The following is a 19,740-nucleotide window of genomic DNA, read 5'->3' on the forward strand; positions in this document are numbered from 1 at the left end:
GTCAATTCAGGGTTTTAGTCTTCTGCATTTGAAAGGGATGTTTCAGTTAAACCTCTCTGATAGCTCTCTAGCCTGCCTAACAGGTTCCCCAGACCTCTTGCAGCTTGTGAATTGCTTACAGCCCCCCAACCGTGGGAGGCACAAAGCTTAAAATCATCTTAAAAATACAGAGCCTTTTCTAAAGAGTTAAAAGCTATATTGGTAGAGGGTTTTCACTGTTGACTCAAGGATTGCTGCCAGACCTCCATATTCTTTATCTTTTAGGCACCTGAAAAGATGTTAATGTAAGCAGGATGTAGAAAAAGATACATAGTAGTTTTGATGTGAGCAACACTAGACTTTTGAGTTAATTGCTTCTCTTTTGCTGTAAATCACTGTACTCCCTCTACTTGTTATAAGTTGCTGTATCCTTGCTGTGTAAGAATGTAACTTTATTTAGTGCTTTCTGAGAGTGGCACCAGACCTTGGGAAGATCAACACAAATAAGTCTTGTGGTTGACAAACCCTTATCAGAAAAAAGGCTGTAAAATGTTAATTGGCCCTTTTGGTTGGAAGATGATGTAAATTACCTAAGACTTGTGTATACAATTAGGTATGCAGAGAGAAAAGCCTGGTTTTGATAAGAGTCTGGACTGCTAACGCTGCATAACTTTGTGTTACCCATTGATCTCCATGTTTTATCAAAAGTATAAAAGACCTTCTGAACAATAAAGGACGGGACCAGATTCTCGGACCAGTCTCTCGGACTAGTCTCGGCCTGGTTTCTTGGGAATCTGGCTCCCCCCGTGTCTCTCTCTCTCTCTCTTTTTCTCTCCCTTTTCTTCCCTCTGCTCTTTACTTTAATTTCAGGCTGAATTTCCATCTAGGGCGCGGAGGCTCGCCAGGTCTACTTATTTGCCCTGGTTATTAAGATCCGCGCGAAAGGGAGCTTAAGGCGAGGCACCCTTAGATATTCAAGCGGACACCGGTGGCCCAACGTAGATGGTGCAAATTCCTTGTCTGGAATTTTATTGGTCTTCCGCGTAAACCAAGCTATTCAGCCCTCTTTCTCCACTTAATCTTCCTACTGCACTATAGTTTCTTAATCTAATCTTATATTAATAAATAAACAAGTCTTTCCACGGCAACGCCGTCCACCCTTCGAATTCCCTGGATCCACCGGGGCTGGACTCCGGCACTTCATGAAATATTTTTCATTACTAAAAGAAAAACAGTGTCCCATAGTAAACTTCAGGCTACCCCCAAACCAGCTCAGAGAGTCAACTTTTGTAATCTGTCACCTGAGCATATGGCATGAACTGAAAATTCTCAAAACCATAAGCCCAAGAGCCTGTCTCCAGAGCAGGGGGACGAGACCCTCAGCCATCCAGGCTGCCCCTCAGGGGCCTCTGTCACAGGGAGTCTGCAGCTCCAGGAAGAGGCACAGTGAGGGTCCAGGAGAGTGACCAGCCCTATGGGGACACAGCCTCAGGGTTGCAAGGGAGCAATGGAGACTCGGCCCCTGGAGGGCTATCAGCACCAGAGCCTGAGCTGAACCCCGCCCCTGGAAGGCTCACAGACTCCTCCAGAGAAGGATTGCTAAGGGCAACAGGGAGCCCCTCAGACCCTCCCACCTTGGAGTAGACAGTCAGGGACACGTCTCCTAACCTAATCATGAAGTATGGAAAGAGGGTCCCAGAGAAGGAAGCCTGAGGGAAGGAGAAAATGTGGGAGCCATCAGTCATGTTGTAGAAGGAGACGTCCCCTTCCTGGTGGTCCAGGAACACCCCCACCCTAAGCCTGGGGTGGGGAGCCTGCATGAGGGATAGCGGAGTCTCAGGTACAGTAAGGGCACAATATCCTCTTTCATATCTCCCCACAACCCAGAACCCTCTATCTGAGGACTCCATGTACCAGCCTTTCCTGTTCACACCTTCCCTACAGACCCCCAGGGCCCACTCGCTTTGGTCTCCATCCCTGATCTCCACCTCCCAGTAACAGCGCCCTGATGTGATGCCCTCAAAGCCCAGTACACTGAATTTATCTACAGCGTTCACACAGGAGGCCTTCAAGGTCACACTTGTCTTTTCATGAGAGATGACAAGGTCTGAATGGGCAGATCCTGGATCCAGAGTGGCAGGCCCTGCAGAGAAAGTTATCTATCAGTCAAGATCCTCCCCTCCCCAAGAACACTCAACCACCCCTCAACCCAGAATCTCAGCTGCATGGAAGGAAGGCTAAGCACCCTGACAATAGGTACTTGTGATTCAAGTCTATGGGCCTCCAAGCAGGAATAGGACCCACGAGACTGATTTCAGGGTGCAATATGTCACAGAGCCCTTGAGGACCAGCCTGCTCTCCAAGGGCTGAAGGATGTCTATTTAGCGTTCAATATCCGCCAAAGTCATCAGCCCCACCTGTGTGTGACTATCACCACCACATCCCACCCCACACTATTGATGGTGACAGCATCTGTGTCACCACTGAAAACTGAAGGCGAGGCCACAGGGACAGCAGTAGGAAAATCCAGAAAAAAATACAAAGTCACTCACATTCCTGGAACTCTTCCTTCCGCCAATCTACAAGGAAAACACACGTTTCATATCAGGGGTTTGTAGAGACTGTACATATCAAGGTCAGTGCTTAGTATCATGAAGCATACTTTTGAGAGAGTTATAGGGGAAAATGTTTTGGAAATATTCAACTGATGCATGTATTTCTTTTCATAAACACACAGAGAACCATCATGTTGCAACCTTACCATGAAGGCAAAGCCATAAATCTTAATACTGAGGGGTTAAGAGGCTTGATATCAATCTAAACAAATTGCCCAAACTTCACTATAAAATAACATTTTCTCCAGTCCTTAGCCGGACATCCTTAAAACTAAGTTTTCTGGAGACAGAATTAGGGAGATCAAAATTTCCAAGGTTCTTAAGCAATTATGAAGAGCTAATTGAATTGAGCATGCAGGTTACCTCCAAGTCAGTGGTAGAATATAACTTAGCTGAACCAAACTCAGAGAATGACTATAAGTCATTAGTGAAGAGAATTTGGGATACGGCATCAGAGAAATCTTGCTCAGTTAGGAGACAATGGAGAGATTTCAAGGAAAGGAGAGGGATGTTTGAAGTGAGAAAGACAGACACGCAATGAGAGGAAAGACACTCATGAATTCTCTTCTGCTTTTTGTAGGGTTAGTGGAACAAGAACAGTTCTACCTATGAAGGAAAACCCAAAACATTGGACCTAGTCGTCTGCTTCCCCCTATAACTGCCCAGAAAGGTTGTAAGCTTCCAGGAGAACCACAACAAGAGGACCCCAAAGATGTCCATGTTCTAAACCTCGGACTGTGTGAATACACTGTGGTAAAGGGAACTTTACAGATGCGATTAAGACCCTTACAATGTGACCAAGGGTCAGGGGGCGATAACCCAAATACCTAGCCAAGACCTGCTGATCCTCGGCCAGCTCCAAACCAAGAATCTTAAGGACCAGATCAGACTAGTGTCCCCCGGGCAATGGCCTGATATGACTAAAGAAGAACATAAGGATCCCTTTCCCAACTGGCCCACAGCCAAATAATTCCTTCCAACTTCCATACTCGCTTTTGGAAAAAAGAAAGGAAGCTCAACAACCAAAGCAAAGCAAACCCTATATGTCATAAGACGCTGAAATGTCTGCACAGAGCTGTTGCCTCCAACAGGGTGGAGAATCAGGAACAAGATTAGAACATTTATGGAAATTAGTAAATGGCTCTTTTTTTTTTAGCCATTTTGAGGTATAAAGTTATTACACCATTCCTACTTAATACAGGTTCATGATGAAATTGACATTCCTTTTATTTGCCTGATGGAAATAAGATCACATAAAGCAGCCTAACCCATGTGACCCTTTGAGAAAAAAATGAACTCTAATTTATTTGTTCTTCACCAAGACACTAGTTGATCCTTAGCTATCTATGCCACAAATGATAGAGATTAATAACAAGAAAAAGAGGGAGGAAGGAAAAAGAGAGTTGGCATTTAATTGTGAGACTCCACATGTATCAAGTGTGATGCTATTCTTCACTTAATTTCTACAGCAAATCATTAATACAGTTTTTTCCAATTTTATGAATAAAAAGCAATCTGACATTTGACCACCTCCCACTTGACACTTGTCAATATAAAAACTGATTCTAGCTTAATGGGGTTTATCCTTACAAAACAAAAGATTACACAAGGTATGTATTAAAACACATGCTTTTTAATCTAGTAGGTAAGGGAAAGATAGTAAAGGAGAACTATCTGATCCTCATATTTAACATAAATCCCAGGGTGAATCAGTAAGAATCCCTCAGGTGGGACCCTAAATCCTCACGCATCTGGCTCCCAGGCATTTTCACCCTCGGCTTACCCTTCTCTGTCTCTCACGATCTATATTCCTGTCTGTAAACAGAAACATTCCAATCAGGGAAAGGGTATGCTGCATGGGTTTACAGGGTACAGATCAAAGTTAAAGGGTTCTCGGAACAACCTTACATTACATTAGGATGCCCCATACCACACTCCTGCCCTAACCACTACAGGAAGGTTGAGATGGTCTCAATATCAGAGGCAGACTGAATTACATGGTTACTTTGTTACTGCAGCTAAGTCACTTCAGTCATGTACAACTCTGTGTGACCCCATAGACAGCAGCCCACCAGGCTCCCCTGTCCCTGGGATTCTCCAGGGAAGAACACTGGAGTGGGTTGCCATTGCATGAAAGTGAAAAGTGAAAGGGAAGTCGCTCAGTTGTGTCCAACTCTTCGCAACCCCATGGACTGCAGCCCACCAGGCTCCTCCGTCCATGGGATTTTCCAGGCAAGAGTACTGGAGTGGGGTGCCATTGACTTCTCCGACATGGTTACCTTAAAATGGCTTAAAAACAAATATGCCTTTATTGAAATTTCTTAAGAGATATCAAGGAGTTGATCACACTTTCAGTTCAGTTCAGTCGCTCAGTTGTGTCCGACTCTTTGCGACCCCATGAATCGCAGCACGCCAGGCCTCCCTGTCCATCACCAACTCCTGGAGTTCACTCAGACTCACATCCATCGAGTCCATGATGCCATCCAGCCATCTCATCCTCTGTTGTCCCCTTCTCCTCCTGCCCCCAATCCCTCCCAGCATCAGAGTCTTTTCCAATGAGTCAACTCTTCACATGAGGTGGCCAAAGTACTGGAGTTTCAGCTTTAGCATCATTCCTTCCAAAGAAATCCCAGGGCTGATCTCCTTCAGAATGGACTGGTTGGATCTCCTTGCAGTCCAAGGGACTCTCAAGAGTCTTCTCCAACACCACAGTTCAAAAGCATCAATTCTTCAGTGCTCAGCACTCTTCACAGTCCAACTCTCACATCCATACATGACCACTGGAAAAACCATAGCCTTGACTAGATGGACCTTAGATGGCAAAGCAATGTCTCTGCTTTTGAATATGCTATCTAGGTTGGTCATAACTTTTCCTCCAAGGAGTAAGTGTCTTTTAATTTCATGGCTGCAATCACCATCTGCAGTGATTTTGGAGCCCAAAAAAATAAAGTCTGACACTCTTTCCACTGTTTCCCCATCTATTGCCCATGAAGTGATGGGACCAGATGCCATGATCTTCATTTTCTGAATGTTGAGCTTTAAGCCAACTTTTTCACTCTCCTCTTTCACTTTCATCAAGAGGCTTTTTAGTTCCTCTTCACTTTCTGCCATAAGGGTGGTGTCATCTGCATATCTGAGGTTATTGATATTTCTCCTGGCAATCTTGATTCCAGTTTGTGTTTCTTCCAGTCCAGCGTTTCTCATGATGTACTCTGCATAGAAGTTAAATAAGCAGGGTGACAATATACAGCCTTGACGTACTCCTTTTCCTATTTGGAACCAGGCTGTTGTTCCATGTCCAGATCTAACTGTTGCTTCCTGACCTGCATACAGATTTCTCAAGAGGCAGGTCAGGTGGTCTGGTATTCCCATCTCTTGAAGAATTTTCCAGTTTGTTGTGATCCACACAGTCAAAGGCTTTGGCATAGTCAATAAAGCAGAAATAGATGTTTTTCTGGAACTCTCTTGCTTTTTCCATGATCCAGCAGATGTTGGCAATTTGATCTCTGGTTCCTCTGCCTTTTCTAAAACCAGCCTGAACATCAGGAATTTCACAGTTCATGTATTGCTGAAGCCTGGCTTGGAGAATTTGGAGCATTACTTTACTAGCATGTGAGATGAATGCAATTGTGCAGTAGTCTGAGCATTCTTTTGCATTGCCTTTCTTTGGGATTGGAATGAAAACTGACCTTTTCCAGTCCTGTGGCCACTGCTGAGTTTTCCAAATTTGCTGGCATATTGAGTGTAGCAGTTTCACAGCATCATCTTCCAGGATTTGAAATAGCTCAACTGGAATTCCATCCCCTCCACTAGCTTTGTTCATAGTGATGCTTTCTAAGGCCCACTTGACTTCACATTCCAGGATGTCTGGCTCTAGATGAGTGATCACACCATCGTGATTATCCGGGTCGTGTAGATCTTTTTTGTACAGTTCTTCTGTGTATTCTTGCCACCTCTTCTTAATATCTTCTGCTTCTGTTAGGTCCATACCATTTCTGTCCTTTATCGAGCCCATTTTTGCAAGATGGGTTCGATCACACTTCATGCACCTAAATAACTTGCACACCGTCTGTGTGCTCCCCAACAAACCACAACGGCTATGACTTGTGGTCTCTCTTCCACCACTACAAGACACTCCATCTCTACAAGACAAATCTCAGACATGGCACTTCCTCCTCATCTCCTCCTCTCTTCCTCCTTCTGGTCTTGTCATCCCTGATTTGTTTCCCACCATTTCTCTGTGAAATGATTTTGTCTCCTCTGCATTTCTTCTTTCCCAGTCTTGGTCCATGGCCCCTAATATACCCAACCAAAATGAACCCATCAGCAAATACAGAATTCTCTGAAAAGGAAGATCGTGGTTGTTACATTCTTGTCCCTGTCACACAAACATAAACACAAGATTTTGAGTAGAACTTAAGAACATCCGTAGACCCTTACCCAAGGAGCCCAGAAACACCCCATGGTTTTTGGACCCCAGATTCAGAACACCTGCTCTACAGCAACTAATTCCTCAGCAACCAAGAGGCTTGGAGGATGAAACCCAGCCTGGACACAGAGTCAGAGCCTGAGGAGGTAGAGAGAGGATCAGTATCTCAGAGGACCAAGAGAAAATAGGAAAAACAAAACTAGAGCCAAAAAGGGAAGGAATTTTGAAGCAAGACAGATCAGGAACCAAGAGCCCCCATAAGAAGAACTGAGTCCTGAGTAGGCAAGCATGACTTCTGAAATCTTCCAGAGATGAGCAATTCCTGATCCACACAGTCGTTCCCTGCTGCCGTCTCTCCTCACCACTGACCCCTCCAATGTCACTTTCACAAAAAGAAGTCCCAGTTGCACCAGGTGTTTGGGGAGGGTGCTGCTAACCCTGACAGTGCCTGCAGCAGAGCACGGGCAGGATGGAGGCACATCTGTGTTCCGAGGAGTCCCTGCAGTCTCCAGGTGGAGGCTACGAAGGTGACAAGAAGACCAAGGACACCTACCCCACCCTGCTGTGGGGTCCTCTCATGGAGAAGGGGGCAGAGTCTAGGTTGGGGAGAGGAGGCCACAGGAACTCAGCGCCACTTACCTGCATACAGCTGGGCCTTCCTCCAGGCTGAAAGGGAACACACTCTGGTGAGACCTCAGCCAGAAGAAACCTGCTCAGTGTGAAACTATTGGCCCTTGCCTCCCCTCTGCTCTGCAGGTGAGACTAAGCACAGTGGGGGAGCGGCTGGAAAGGAGGTGACCTCCAGCCATGTGCAGAGAGCGGTGTGGTGGGGAATCCCCTGGAGCACAAGTCAGAAGCCTGCGGCACTCTGGACTGACTTCCACCACTGTCCCACTGCTGCGTGTGATGTTTAGCAAGTCACTTAGCTGTTCTTGCCTCAAAACCCTCAAAAATTTTTATTCTATCTACATTCACTTTTGCTACTAAGGGTCAAAAATTCTACTATGTGTGAAAATATTTTAAGGAGTAAAATAGAAATTATTATATAATTTTAAGAAAGCATTATTATATTCAGTTTTTTTCCTGGAAAAAATAAATTTGCGAAATAACTTGATATGGGAACTACTTTAAGAAGTGAGATGAGCTCTGTGTAAAAGTGGCTAATCTTTCTCAGATGAAATATTGCTAGAGATAAACACTATTCAGGGGTACTGACAGTTCATTCCATGGCTATTCTGTACATGGTCATTTCAGTTCTGCCCCATAACTTTTTGATCATCACCCAAAGAAACTGGAGGGAATGGACTCCTTGGACAGTGTTTTGGGATGGAGATAGGAGGTCAAACTCCTAAACTTAATCAAGCTGGTTATTTGTATAGCTCCTTTAATGAAATCTCACTGCACATGACTTTTGCTTCTGGGTACTGACTGAAAACAAGATGCACAGAAGGATAGTAAACTATTAATACGGTGGGTCAGTCGGGGTTGGAATAAGACCCAGGGTGCATGATAGACTCTGGGGTCATCATTACACCCAGGATCCCAAGAAATGGGTGGGAACCAGCAGTCCAGATCTGGGAGAGCCCATGCATGGATTCTGCCTCCTAGAAGCTTCCACTTCTGTCCCAGGGAAGCAGGTCCACATTTCTATGCCTAGACAGAATGGAAGAGAGGGATGCCTTGGCACAGGTAGGACAGGAAACCCAAGGACACCTGGAGAGTCACTCACCAGCCAGATAAGCGGATTTCCTCCTCTCTGAAAGGCAACACACAGGAAATAGGTGAGCTAAGAACCAGACTGTCTCCTATGAAGGGGATGCAGAGAGCTTAAGAGGAAAAGCAGAACTTACCAAGTTCTTCCTGAAGTTTAGCTGAAAGAGAGTAAAAAAAAAAAAAACAAACCATGAACTCTACTCCCTAAAAAAAATAATCCACAAATACCACCTCTCTGTTTGTAACCTCTGAAGAAGACGTTCCAACTACAGACCCATCGGAGCCTCCAAGGCTCCAGCTGTCCACCCAGTTCTCCCCAGCCACCTGCTCTGGACTGAGATTTCCCCAGAGCCCTGGACTCAGGCCCTGTGGTCAGTTCCTCCCTCTCAGCACCAGCTGCCACATTCACCAGCCTTGACCCCTGTCCTGCCTTACCTGCGTCCTTCAGCACTTCCTCCTTTGTCTGACGGTCCTGCTCTCTAGTCTGGCACAGAGTCTCCTTTTCTCGCATCTCCTGAACCTTTGTGGAATGTTCTCTCTTGGTGTAACACCCAGCCCCAAGGAGCAAGATCACCAGCACAGTCAGGCTCACCGAGAAAGCCACCTTCCAGGGAGAGGCCTGGGGGAAGAAGGGCTCTGCAGCCCAGCCAGACACCCCGTCAGGGCTCCCACCCAGGACAGCCCAGCCTGGAACACCCAGGAGCACCCGGCCCCCTCCTCCAGCCCTGCTGGAAGCCAGGAGCCCATCTGACCTGGGATGAAAATGGCCATGGCCTTCTCCTGGCCCAGGACAGGGTTGAGGATGGAGCAGGTCACATTCCCCACAGAGCTGTCTCGCACCACCAGCGCTGCCTCCACACTGAACAGCCCTTCAGCATCCTGGGTGTGGGCCTCGGAGAACGCCAGGAACTTCTCTCCGCTGACGTCTCTCCACTGCACCTGAGGCTTCGGGAACCACCCCGAGGCCGTGCACACCACGCGGACCCCATCTTCCTCAGGCCCTGTGATGCGCACCTGAGGGGCAGAGCCCACACCTGCGGGAGGCAAGATGCAGAGCCCAGGGACCCAGCAGTGCCTACGTGTGCACAGCTCCAGGGGGCGCCCTGCACTTGGCATTCTGGGGGCTCTGGGGGCAGCCTGGTCCCACAGGGAAAAAGGAGGCGGCCTTGCCTCGGTGAACAGAAGGAAAGAGCATGGGGACCCCCAGGGTTTCAGAGGGCTGGGCCCCTTCTCCCCAGTCGTGCAGGTGGAAAGGCTGATGCCGTGTGAACAGGGGGAGGAATGTGGTCCCAGGTCCACCCTTATCCTGGACTCTCCTCACCTCACACTCTCCCAGGGCATCTGCTTCCACACCCACTGCCTATCTTTGTAAATCACCACCAAAATTAAGTCATCTAACAACTCTATGTCCTGAACATCCCTTCCTCTTATCCACAGGTTTACCTCTACCCAGATTCCTCACATATACTTCCAACTCATGATTCTAGAACTGAATATGTGGTTTGGCCCCATCTGTGATGGATTCTGTATAAAAATATTGCCAACTCTTCACTCCCCTTTATATCCAGCTCCCTGTCTGCGAGTTTTTGGTGCCTCCACACTCTGCCTCGGGGCCAGTCCTGTGACTCAACTAGCCACTAAGAGATCAGGTCACATGACTAGGTTGTAAAGTCCTTGTGTTGTTGGGCTGCTCTCCACCAGGGGGAGGACGTGTTTGCTCTAGTACAGCCTTTCCTGCTGAGACTTTCCTAGATCAATCAATAGCCAGTTGAACAAATCCACATGAACAGACCCAGCAAAGGTTCTTATGTGACCTCCTCAGCTGACTGTAATGACAAACACGAATTAAAAATAACAGGCTCATTCTCCCTGTTGAAAATAAGGGCAGAGATTCCCCTTCCCTTGTTTTTCTTAGAATATTTACTTGAGAAAACCTGTAATTGTAGGTATTTTCTCCCCAGTTTTAAATGTATATAAATCCTTTTTGAGAACTACATAAGAATTTTGACCCAGGAATGTCTTTCACTAGGACCTAGGAGCCATCCGTATATATAAAGTTCAAGGGAAACAGCACCCCACTTTCCCCTTCCCTGTGGGAGGGTAGGAGCCCAACTTCAGCCATCACCAAGTTACAAGGTGTAAAAATACCTCCTGTCATAAACACATAAGAATTTGTTTTTCCTCTGGCTTAAACCAATTAGCTAACATGGATGGTCAGCTCAATTGCCAGGAAAATTTAGAGTGAACTGTGTGACAGATGGTGCTGTCAAGTCCTCCGACATGAGGAATAGTTATTGTTCTTCTTAAAAACAAGTATGTAATGGATTGTATCTGCTTGGCTTTATAAAAGGGGGGAGATATCTTTCTGTCTTTACAATCTCTTAGTCGATTGCCTGTGATGTCTATCACATACTGGTTGAATGCCCATTCAGTAATAAAACTGTGTTCTTTCTCCACTAACTGTGAAGATGATTTCTGGGTTGGGAGATTTTTTTTTGTTTTGTAGCCGACATGGCCAAAGAGGTATGAATAAACCCAGATAAGATTAATCAAATACAGCCCAAACTAGCTGCACTCCCTTCATGCCTGAATTAAATAAATGGTTACTGTTATATGCCACTGTGATCTTTGTGACTGTTTATTACACAGCATTATCTTGACAATAGATAACTAACATACATAAAGCAAAGAATCTTGCCCAGCATCCAGTTCTACAAGATTCAAGTCATTAACCTCTCAATCACTCACTGACAGTACACTCTGAAAGGAATTCGGGGTGAAAATAGGGTAAGGCACTCTGTGCTTTGGAAAAACAGGCCCCTTAGATACTTAGAGATATCTCAGGAAAAAAATATTTAGTGAACCTAGATTCTTGCATCTTCCTGCTGCTGCTGCTGCTGCTAAGTCGCTTCAGTCGTGGCCGACTCTGTGCGACCCCATAGACAGCAGCCCACCAGGCTCCGCCGTCCCTGGGATTCTCCAGGCAAGAACACTGGAGTGGGTTGCCATGTCCTTCTCCAGTGCATGAAAGTGAAAAGTGTAAGAGAAGTCGCTCAGTCATGTCCGACTCTTCGAGACCCCATGGACTGCAGCCTACCAGGCTCCTCCGTCCATGGGATTTTCCAGGCAAGAGTACTGGAGTGGGGTGCCATTGCCTTCTCCGCATCTTCCTAGAAAAGTGCTAATATTATTAACTGAGATATCTGATCCTTGCAACAAACAGTAACATTTTACCAAAGTGTATGCTTGACTTCTGGGCTTCCCCAGTGGCTCAGCAGTAAAGAATCTACCTACAATGCAGGAGCAACAGGAGACATGGGTTCGATCCCTGGGCTGGGAAGATCCCCTGGAGGAGGCAATGGCAGCCCACTCCAGTATTCTTACCTGGAGAATCCCATGGCCAGAGGAGTCTGGTGGGCTACAAGTTCATGGGGTCACAGAGTTGGACACGACTGAAGCCACTTAGCATACTAAGCATGCTTGACTGCACTTGTTCCCTAGCCAAAATCCTGTATAAACTGGCTTCTCCCCCTGCCTCATTGGAGCAGGTTCTCAGAGCTACTGAGAAGCTATTTCCTGGATTATATACCCCTCAGTAAGACCCTGAATAAAACACAGCTCACAGTTCTTAAGTTGTGTGTTTTTCTTCAATCAACACACATAATTTTCAATATTCTTACCACTAAACAACAAACAGCCAATGCAAAACCCTCAGAGTTTCTGCAGTCTCCTCTTCCCCCCAAACTCTGTCCACAAATACACTCAATCAGCTTGCTCTACTTTCTAAACATCACAGATGTCTGATTCCCTCGTCTCTCTATGTGATCCCATTGCCTCTTCTGGGGGTCAGCCTGTGGACCTCGTAACTACATCCATGCCTTCAGCCTGGCTCATCTTTCATTCACAGCTGACCAAAGAAATCTCCCAGGAACTGCCCTGTTGAAAATTTCCTCAGTGGTGCATCAACATCCATAGCACAGCATGCAAAGTCTTCTACAACCTAGCATCTACCTGGCCCGTCAAATTCCTCTCCTCTTCCCCCCAGCTTCCACTGTCTGTGCCCCTCAGGGACCACACACTGCAGCACCAAGGACTCTGGTTAACTGCTAGCAACTGCAATCACCACACTCTATCTCCTCTCTTCTCTCTTTCTCTTCTTTCTTCTCCTCTCCCCTGACTTCTCATATTCCAGTGCATCAACCTCAAGGGCTCTTTGCAGCCTGATCTAATGAACTCAGGGGCCCCTTTCAGTGTACATTACCTGCAAAATTCTCCTGACCACCAGAGAGAGCATTAATCAATCCTTTATCTGTGCACCCCGTGCCAAGAACATATCTTTATTCAATTGTTGTCATCTCTTACAACCCTCCATTTACTCATCTTATCAACCACAAGGGCTTCCTGCTCCAGCCACTCCTCCTCCAGTCACACTCCTCCAGCCACACTCCTGCCTCAGGGTTTCACACCAGGTGTTTCCTCTGCTGGGAACTCTGGTCCCACAGATATCTACATGGCTAAATCCCTACTTCCTTTGAGCCTCTGCTCAAATTGTCAGAAAATCCCAACCCGAAGCCCCACATAACACAAGCCCACCCTACCCCATCCTGGTCCCCTTCCACTGTTATATTTGCCCTTTTATCATAAGTATGAATACTTACCACCTCCTAATTTCCTCTATAACCTATTTGTCAAAGTATTTATGTACTGCCTCTAGAATATAAACTCCACAGAACAGGGAACATTGTTTGGTTCACTGATGCATCCCAGGTGCCCAGAACAGGATGTGACATAGAGTAGGGTTTCAATATGTTTGTACCAAAAAATGGAATGAGTGGATGAGCCTCCTGTTCCATATCTATAAAATGAGGGATTGATTGCCATTATCCCTGAAGTTCCTCCCAACTCCAATACTCCAGGATCAAAAATAAGTCACCAACCTGCCACCTTCAGCTCCAAATTGGCCTCTTCGTAGAAGCCTCCCTTTTTGAAGAAGCAGGTGTACAGTCCATCATCATAAACATGGACATTCTGGATACGCACGGCAGCTTCTCCCTGATTGAGGAGGTCCCTCACCAGCGAGGTCCGCCCTGCATAAGGAACCATCTGCTCCTCTTTCTGTTCGAGTCGGTCTTGATAGATGAACACGGCTTCTGAAAACTTGGAGCGGAACCACCTCAGCTCCATGTCTTCGGCACTCATGGCTGGAGATACACGACAGGGTAGCTGGACTTCCCCGCCCAGCACTGCCACAATGGGGTCTGGGGGAGCGATCACGGTGAACCCCTCTGTGGACACAGACACAGGAGTGAGAGAGGAGGAGACACAGAGGGAGCATGGAACACACGCTCAGTGTGATGGAAAGCCCCGGGCAGGCTGGGGACAGGTGTCGGGTGGGATGAACCCTGACCTGATAGGTTGAGCTGTGATGATTCTAAATTTGAGCTAGACTGATGATAATTTTGTGACCCAGAAAAGATGTCAAAGACAGTCCCTCATCCATCTGTATTGCTGTCTTCACACCCTTCCATGGAAAATTCTAGCTCAATGGTTTCCACCTTCAGCATGCAGCAAAATCAGCAAGAGGGCTTATAAAACCGCAGTGGTGGCCAACACCCTCAGAGATTCAGTAAGGTCTTGGGTGGGCCCAAGGATGTGCATTTCTAAACTATTCCAAGATGCTGGTACTGATGTTCCAGGGGCCTCACTTTGAGAAGCACGGCTCTATCCTGCCCTTCTTGGGCAGGACTGAACCCTGACCAAACAGAATACCTGTGGTCAAGGCCAAAACTCCTTGATCATTCAGTCACATCCTAGTATAGCCACACTATTCTATTCCAGAGCTAAATTTATCTCTGTTCATGACTTTCTCCCCAGCTCAAATGTGCACTAAAAACTAGACACAAATACTGTTTCCATTAAAAACCTACCTTCACTTTTTTCACCCACAAGTGCCCATTTTCACCCCCACTGACATCTCCTCAGAGCCCTTGGCCTTCTGAGGCCTGGAGGATGGGCCACAACCTGACCCTTGTGCAGGACAGCCCTGCTGGATCTACAGAGAATGACTCCTCAGCTCCTGAGCTGCTCAGAGTTGATCTGAGTCACCTTGGTCTCTCACCTGGAGGGCGGCAGTACACTGGCCTCCCTGGGTCTCCTCTCCTCACTCCCAAGTCTGCAGCTCTTTCCGCCTGTAAACCACGTCCCCACTCTACCCAAAGCTTTGCCGACTCTCCTCAGTCTCTTCAGTGGACCAAAGGCCTGATGGGGATGACACCCAGGGCTTCTGGACCCAAGCTCCTACTTCTCGCCCTCTCCTTCACTTTGCTCTAGCCAAGACTTGCCTCCACAGTCCCTTGAACAATCCAGGCCCACAGGCAGCTTTGCACTGGCTGTTCTCTCTTGCAGAAGCCATGCTTCCACTGGAACCCTCACAGGCTCACCCCCTCCTCCAGGTTTTATTCTTATCTCACTGTCCCACTGAACACCTCTCTGAATACTGCTGCCCACTTCCCACCTCCACATGCCTGACTGCCCTCTACCCCATGCTGCTTCACTGCTTCTCCTCTCATTGCTTATAAAAAAACTATTCATTACACTGCTTTCATGCATTTATTGTTCATGGTTCCCTGCTACATTGTAAGGTTTTACAAAGACACGAATCTGCCTGGTTTGTTCATAAAAAGCACCTACCACATGTTCAATACTCTGTAAATATATGAGAAATGGAAAGAATTAATTAATGAATGTGTTATGTAAAATAAAGATACTACACAAAAAAATGAGGTGAAAGATATTGTCATATATGCCATAGTTGAATTTTTAAAACATGATAAACACCTCATTGGATAGCTATCAAGGCATTTTGATATGCCTTGAGGCTTAAAGACTTATAAGGCTTATAGTCTTTACTGAGGCTTAGTGAAGTCGCTCAGTCATGTCTGACTCTTTGCGACCCCATGGACTGTAGCCTACCATACTCCACTGTCCATGGGATTTTCCCCAGCAAGAGTACTGGAGTGAGTTGCCATTTCCTTCTCCAGAGGATCTTCCCAACCCAGGGATCGAACCCAGATCTCCCACATTATAAGCAGACGCTTTACCGTCTGAGCTACCAGGCTTAAAGACTCTCAAAAACTGAATGGCAATTACTGGTATGGGGAGTATCATAATTTTTCTAGAGAAGAGACTTTTGAAACAGCAACCCACTCCTGATGGAGAGAACCAACCCAGCTCCCAGGAATCCACACAGGGAGAGGGGTGGGGTATACTCACGTGCGAAACTCCCAGTGGGCAGCTGTGTGAAGAGGAGCAGAGAGATGAGGTGGCAGAGCCCAGAGCCGCGGGAGAAGTCCTCCATCTCCTCAGCGCTGGGGAGACACAGGGCAGGAGGCAGACCCAGGGCTGGCCCAGAGCTCAGGGACCCCGGTGGGGAGGAGGGCTCAGGGCCAGAAACAGTCCTGCAGGAGCAGAGCCCGCCACTGGATCCCTGGGCTGATGAGGTCCTGGGCTCCCCACAACTCTGACACCCAGAAAGCACTGAGCCTGGGCTCCTCCCAGCCCCGTGGAAGCCTCTGTGGGGCTAAACAACCACAAGGTTTGCTTGGGAAAAACGCCCTCCTTCCCTTCCCACCCCAATGACACCTGCAGCCCAGCCCACTCTGCCCAGAACACCAGGTGCTTCCTTTCCCAGCACCGGGGGCCCTGAGCTGGGACCATCCTGCATCTCCCCATTATTCACAACCACCAGCAACTCCTGTCTACCAGTTAGGGACAGAGACCCAGGTTCAGCTCCTCAATGTGAAGTACAGGCCAGCTCCCACTTGGGGCCCCACAAACACCCTCCTCAAGGGGACTGTGGGTCCTTCAGAGGCACTGTGTGCTGCCTCCGCTGCTGGGTTAGTTCACCTGCATTTCAACCCCACCCAGCCCTTTCCTGCAGGGACCAAGGACAAGGCCCGTATCCAGGTGCCCAGTCAGTCCCCACAGACAGCTTAATCCTCATCCACACTGAATTTAAAGAAGATTTCTGCATTGAGGTTGGAGATCCCAGTGGAAACAGAGCACCCAAAGAGAAAAAATGAGTCCTCGTCAGAGAAGAGACCTCAAAACACTGAATGTTTGAGGCAGGGGAGGAGGTAGCTTAGGGTCCTGGGAAGGACAGATACTAGGGGCTAAGCGCTGAGTCCTCCACCCAAGACTGGGCCCCTGTCTGCCAAGTTTCTCAACCATCTTCGTGTTATTCCTCTTCTGCAAAATGAAGATATTAACGGCATTTCCATCTCAAGGTTTTCATGAGAATCACATGAATTTATATTTATAGTCACTACATGGAATTAGAAAACAACCTATTACTAGTAAGTGCTATAGCAGTAACACTGAAGCAAATGAGTGAAGGCACACCCCTCACTATGGTGGTCCTGGGTCTCCCTAGAGCCCCTCCACCATCCAGCACCACCCACCCTGCCCCCAGCCCCGCCACCTGCTCAGCCTCCTCCTCAACCTTGCTGCTCCCTGCCTGCTCTTCTTGCCCACAGTGTCTTCAAAACCCACTTACCTGCTCTGAAAGGCCGGGACTTTAGGAGTGTCTCTAAGCTCAGCAGCATGAGAAGGTTCAGGGACCCTGGCAGACCCCAAATCTGCCCTCAGAATTCGCAGCTGAAGTTAGTCACTCAGAGCCCCAATCCTGGTCCAGATCCAAGTCTGAGCTCCTCGTGTCTGGGGGCAGGTGGTCCCAGGAGAGTGGAGAAGCAGCAGAGCCCGGCCCAGGGGTGTCTGCAGAGACCAGACCGTGGGACCCTCGGACCCTCGGAAACGATCCCGGTCAGCTCAGTCCGCCCTTCTCTGGTTCCTTCACTATTGGAAAGTGAAACCTGGAAAAAGCAGTCCCAGCAGAGACTCTGCCCTGCCCTCTGGACAGTCACCCGGTTAACAAGAAGGAAACAGCACGATCGGAGCAGCAACAAGAGAGTGGATTCAAGTAAAGCTGAAGAACCCTGAGGGGGACACAGAGACACACAGACTCGATAACCGTTCTCGACAAGCGCTCCGCTCCAGGCTGTGCACGTTTGCTCACTCCCTCAGTTGTGTTTCACTCTTTGTGATCCCATGGACTGAGCCTGTCAGGCTCTTCTGTCCAGCCTGGAATTTTCCAGGCAAGAATACTGGAATGAGTGCCATTTCCTGCACCAGGAGATCTTCCCAACCATGCAATCAAACCCACATCACTTGGGTCTCCTGCATTGGCAGGCAGATTCTTTACTAATTTGTCACCTGAGAAGACATACTCCAGGATGGCAGCATTCTAACCGCGGAAGTGGGGACTGTACGCAGCACACAGCCTGCGTAGAATAACACCTACCCCCGCCTGACTCCATGTCGGCTAGAAAGTACACAAGGCACAGCCCCCAGCGTGGCTGCTTCCTTTTCTTCCCCAGCAGATGACCCAGGAACTCCCCCAACCTGGCCCCCCAGGGGCTAACCCCCAGGCTTCACACGTTTCCAGGACCAAATTCAGAATCTTGGCTGAATGGACAGTGCCCTAAGGCTTGTTAAGATTGTGTATCACCCATGGCCTGGGCACAGCCATTCAGACCCCTTTTCTGCCAGGCCCAGTGAACACCAGGAAAGGCCTGATTCTGTGGTCTCCAAAAAAGAACCAATGGGACTGCCTCTTCCTCTCCAGCTCATCCCTCCCTGAACTTTCCTTATCTAGTGAAGGACACCTGTGTTCACCCAGTTTCCTCTGCCGGAAACTTGAACGGCATCTTTCACATCCCACTCTCCCATGAAATGTGCTTCCAACACATTCAAGATTTTCACAAATTCATGCTAACAGCCATTACATACTCTCATTTCTCTGCTGACACAGAGTTTTCTTCATGGGTCTCCCGACCCACCTCCGGCCTCACTCCCTCCAGGTTATTTTCCTTCCAATGTCATGACACTCACAGGTCAGTTTATGTCAACTTTATGCCTCACCCTTCAAGGGACCCCTCTGCTTCAACCTCACCTCCGCGGCTCCGAGGCCTCCAGCTTCCTGTCTGACCTCATGCCGTGCTTCTCCCAGCTGCCCCCTTACTGGTCTCATCAGCCACTGGATGATCCTTCTCCTCCCCCACATTCATCACGGTCCACTGTACAGCTCTCACCTCAAATGACCTTGCTCAAGGCACGCTTTGCTGACCTCCTGATCCCAATTATGAGATCCATACACAAGCCTTTTGCGGTTTGGGTGGCACCCTGTCTCCTCCACAGCCCTGACCTGTGTTCACCTGAGGAATGTCGAGGGAATCCAGGAGAGGAGGCACTCTTTCCCGGCAGATAGGAAACACTCCATAAACATTGGTTGAGCTGACTGGCAGGAGTCTCTTCATTAGCACATGGGCTACTAAACCTCATCCAATTTCACAGAACACTCTAGTCCACAGAGAAACAGGAAGACTGCTAACTCTGAACTAATGGAGTCAGCCTCTGGAAGGCCACAACAGCCCCACCATCTGCCCATCTCTGCTTTCCTGTCTGCTGCTGCTGCTGCTAAGTCACTTAAGTCGTGGCCGACTCTGTGCAACCCCACCAACGGCAGCCCACCAGGCTCTGCCATCCCTGGGATTCTTCAGTCAAGAACGCTGGAGTGGGTTGCCATTTCCTTCTCCAATGCCTGAAAGTGAAAAGTGAAAGTGAAGTCACTCAGTCGTGTCTGACTCTTCACAACCCCGTGGGCTGCAGCCTACCAGGCTCCTCTGTCCATGGGATTTTCCAGGCAAGAGTGCTGGAGTGGGGCGCCACTGCCCTCTCCAGCTTTCCTGTCTACCCCAGACATAAAGACTTCACTAGTTGCAGCCATGGATTGGCAACACCAGGTTCAACCACCACGAATGCTCCCTCAGCGCTTCCCTGGTAACCCAGACCGTAAAGAGTCTGCCTGCAGGGTGGGAGTCAGGATGTTCAGATCCCCTGAAGGAGAGCATGGCAACGCACTGCAGTATTCTTGCCTCGAGAATCCCA

The 19,740-nt window shown here is 48.1% G+C and overlaps 1 protein-coding gene across 1 annotated transcript; it reads right to left on the reverse strand.

The window, feature by feature from the left end:
* Window positions 1-1,773: 1,773 nt before the first annotated feature.
* Window positions 1,774-18,786, reverse strand: LOC138097941 (butyrophilin-like protein 1). Its single transcript, XM_068994163.1, has 11 exons — window positions 18,746-18,786; window positions 16,009-16,103; window positions 13,674-14,081; window positions 9,489-9,770; window positions 9,172-9,372; window positions 8,874-8,894; window positions 8,753-8,779; window positions 7,663-7,689; window positions 2,532-2,558; window positions 1,913-2,086; window positions 1,774-1,793 (listed from the first exon to the last, which is right to left on the reverse strand). Exons 1-11 carry the CDS (start codon window positions 18,784-18,786, stop codon window positions 1,774-1,776), a joined length of 1,323 nt encoding a protein of 440 aa, XP_068850264.1.
* Window positions 18,787-19,740: the final 954 nt, after the last annotated feature.

Source organism: Capricornis sumatraensis, chromosome 22 (genome assembly GCF_032405125.1).
Source record: "Capricornis sumatraensis isolate serow.1 chromosome 22, serow.2, whole genome shotgun sequence".
Lineage (NCBI taxonomy): Eukaryota > Metazoa > Chordata > Mammalia > Artiodactyla > Bovidae > Capricornis > Capricornis sumatraensis.

Bases quoted from the DNA above. Each gene is read 5' to 3' on its own strand.
- LOC138097941 (XM_068994163.1), bottom strand. From the start codon at position 18,786: ATGAGGTCAGACAGGAAGCTGGAGGCCTCGGAGCCGCGGAG. The intron at 9,771-13,673 runs GTTGGTGACTTA...TGCCTCCCGCAG, and splicing joins TTTGGAGCTGAAGGTGGCAG to GTGTGGGCTCTGCCCCTCAG. The intron at 8,780-8,873 runs GTAAGTTCTGCT...GTTGCCTTTCAG, and splicing joins TAAACTTCAGGAAGAACTTG to AGAGGAGGAAATCCGCTTAT.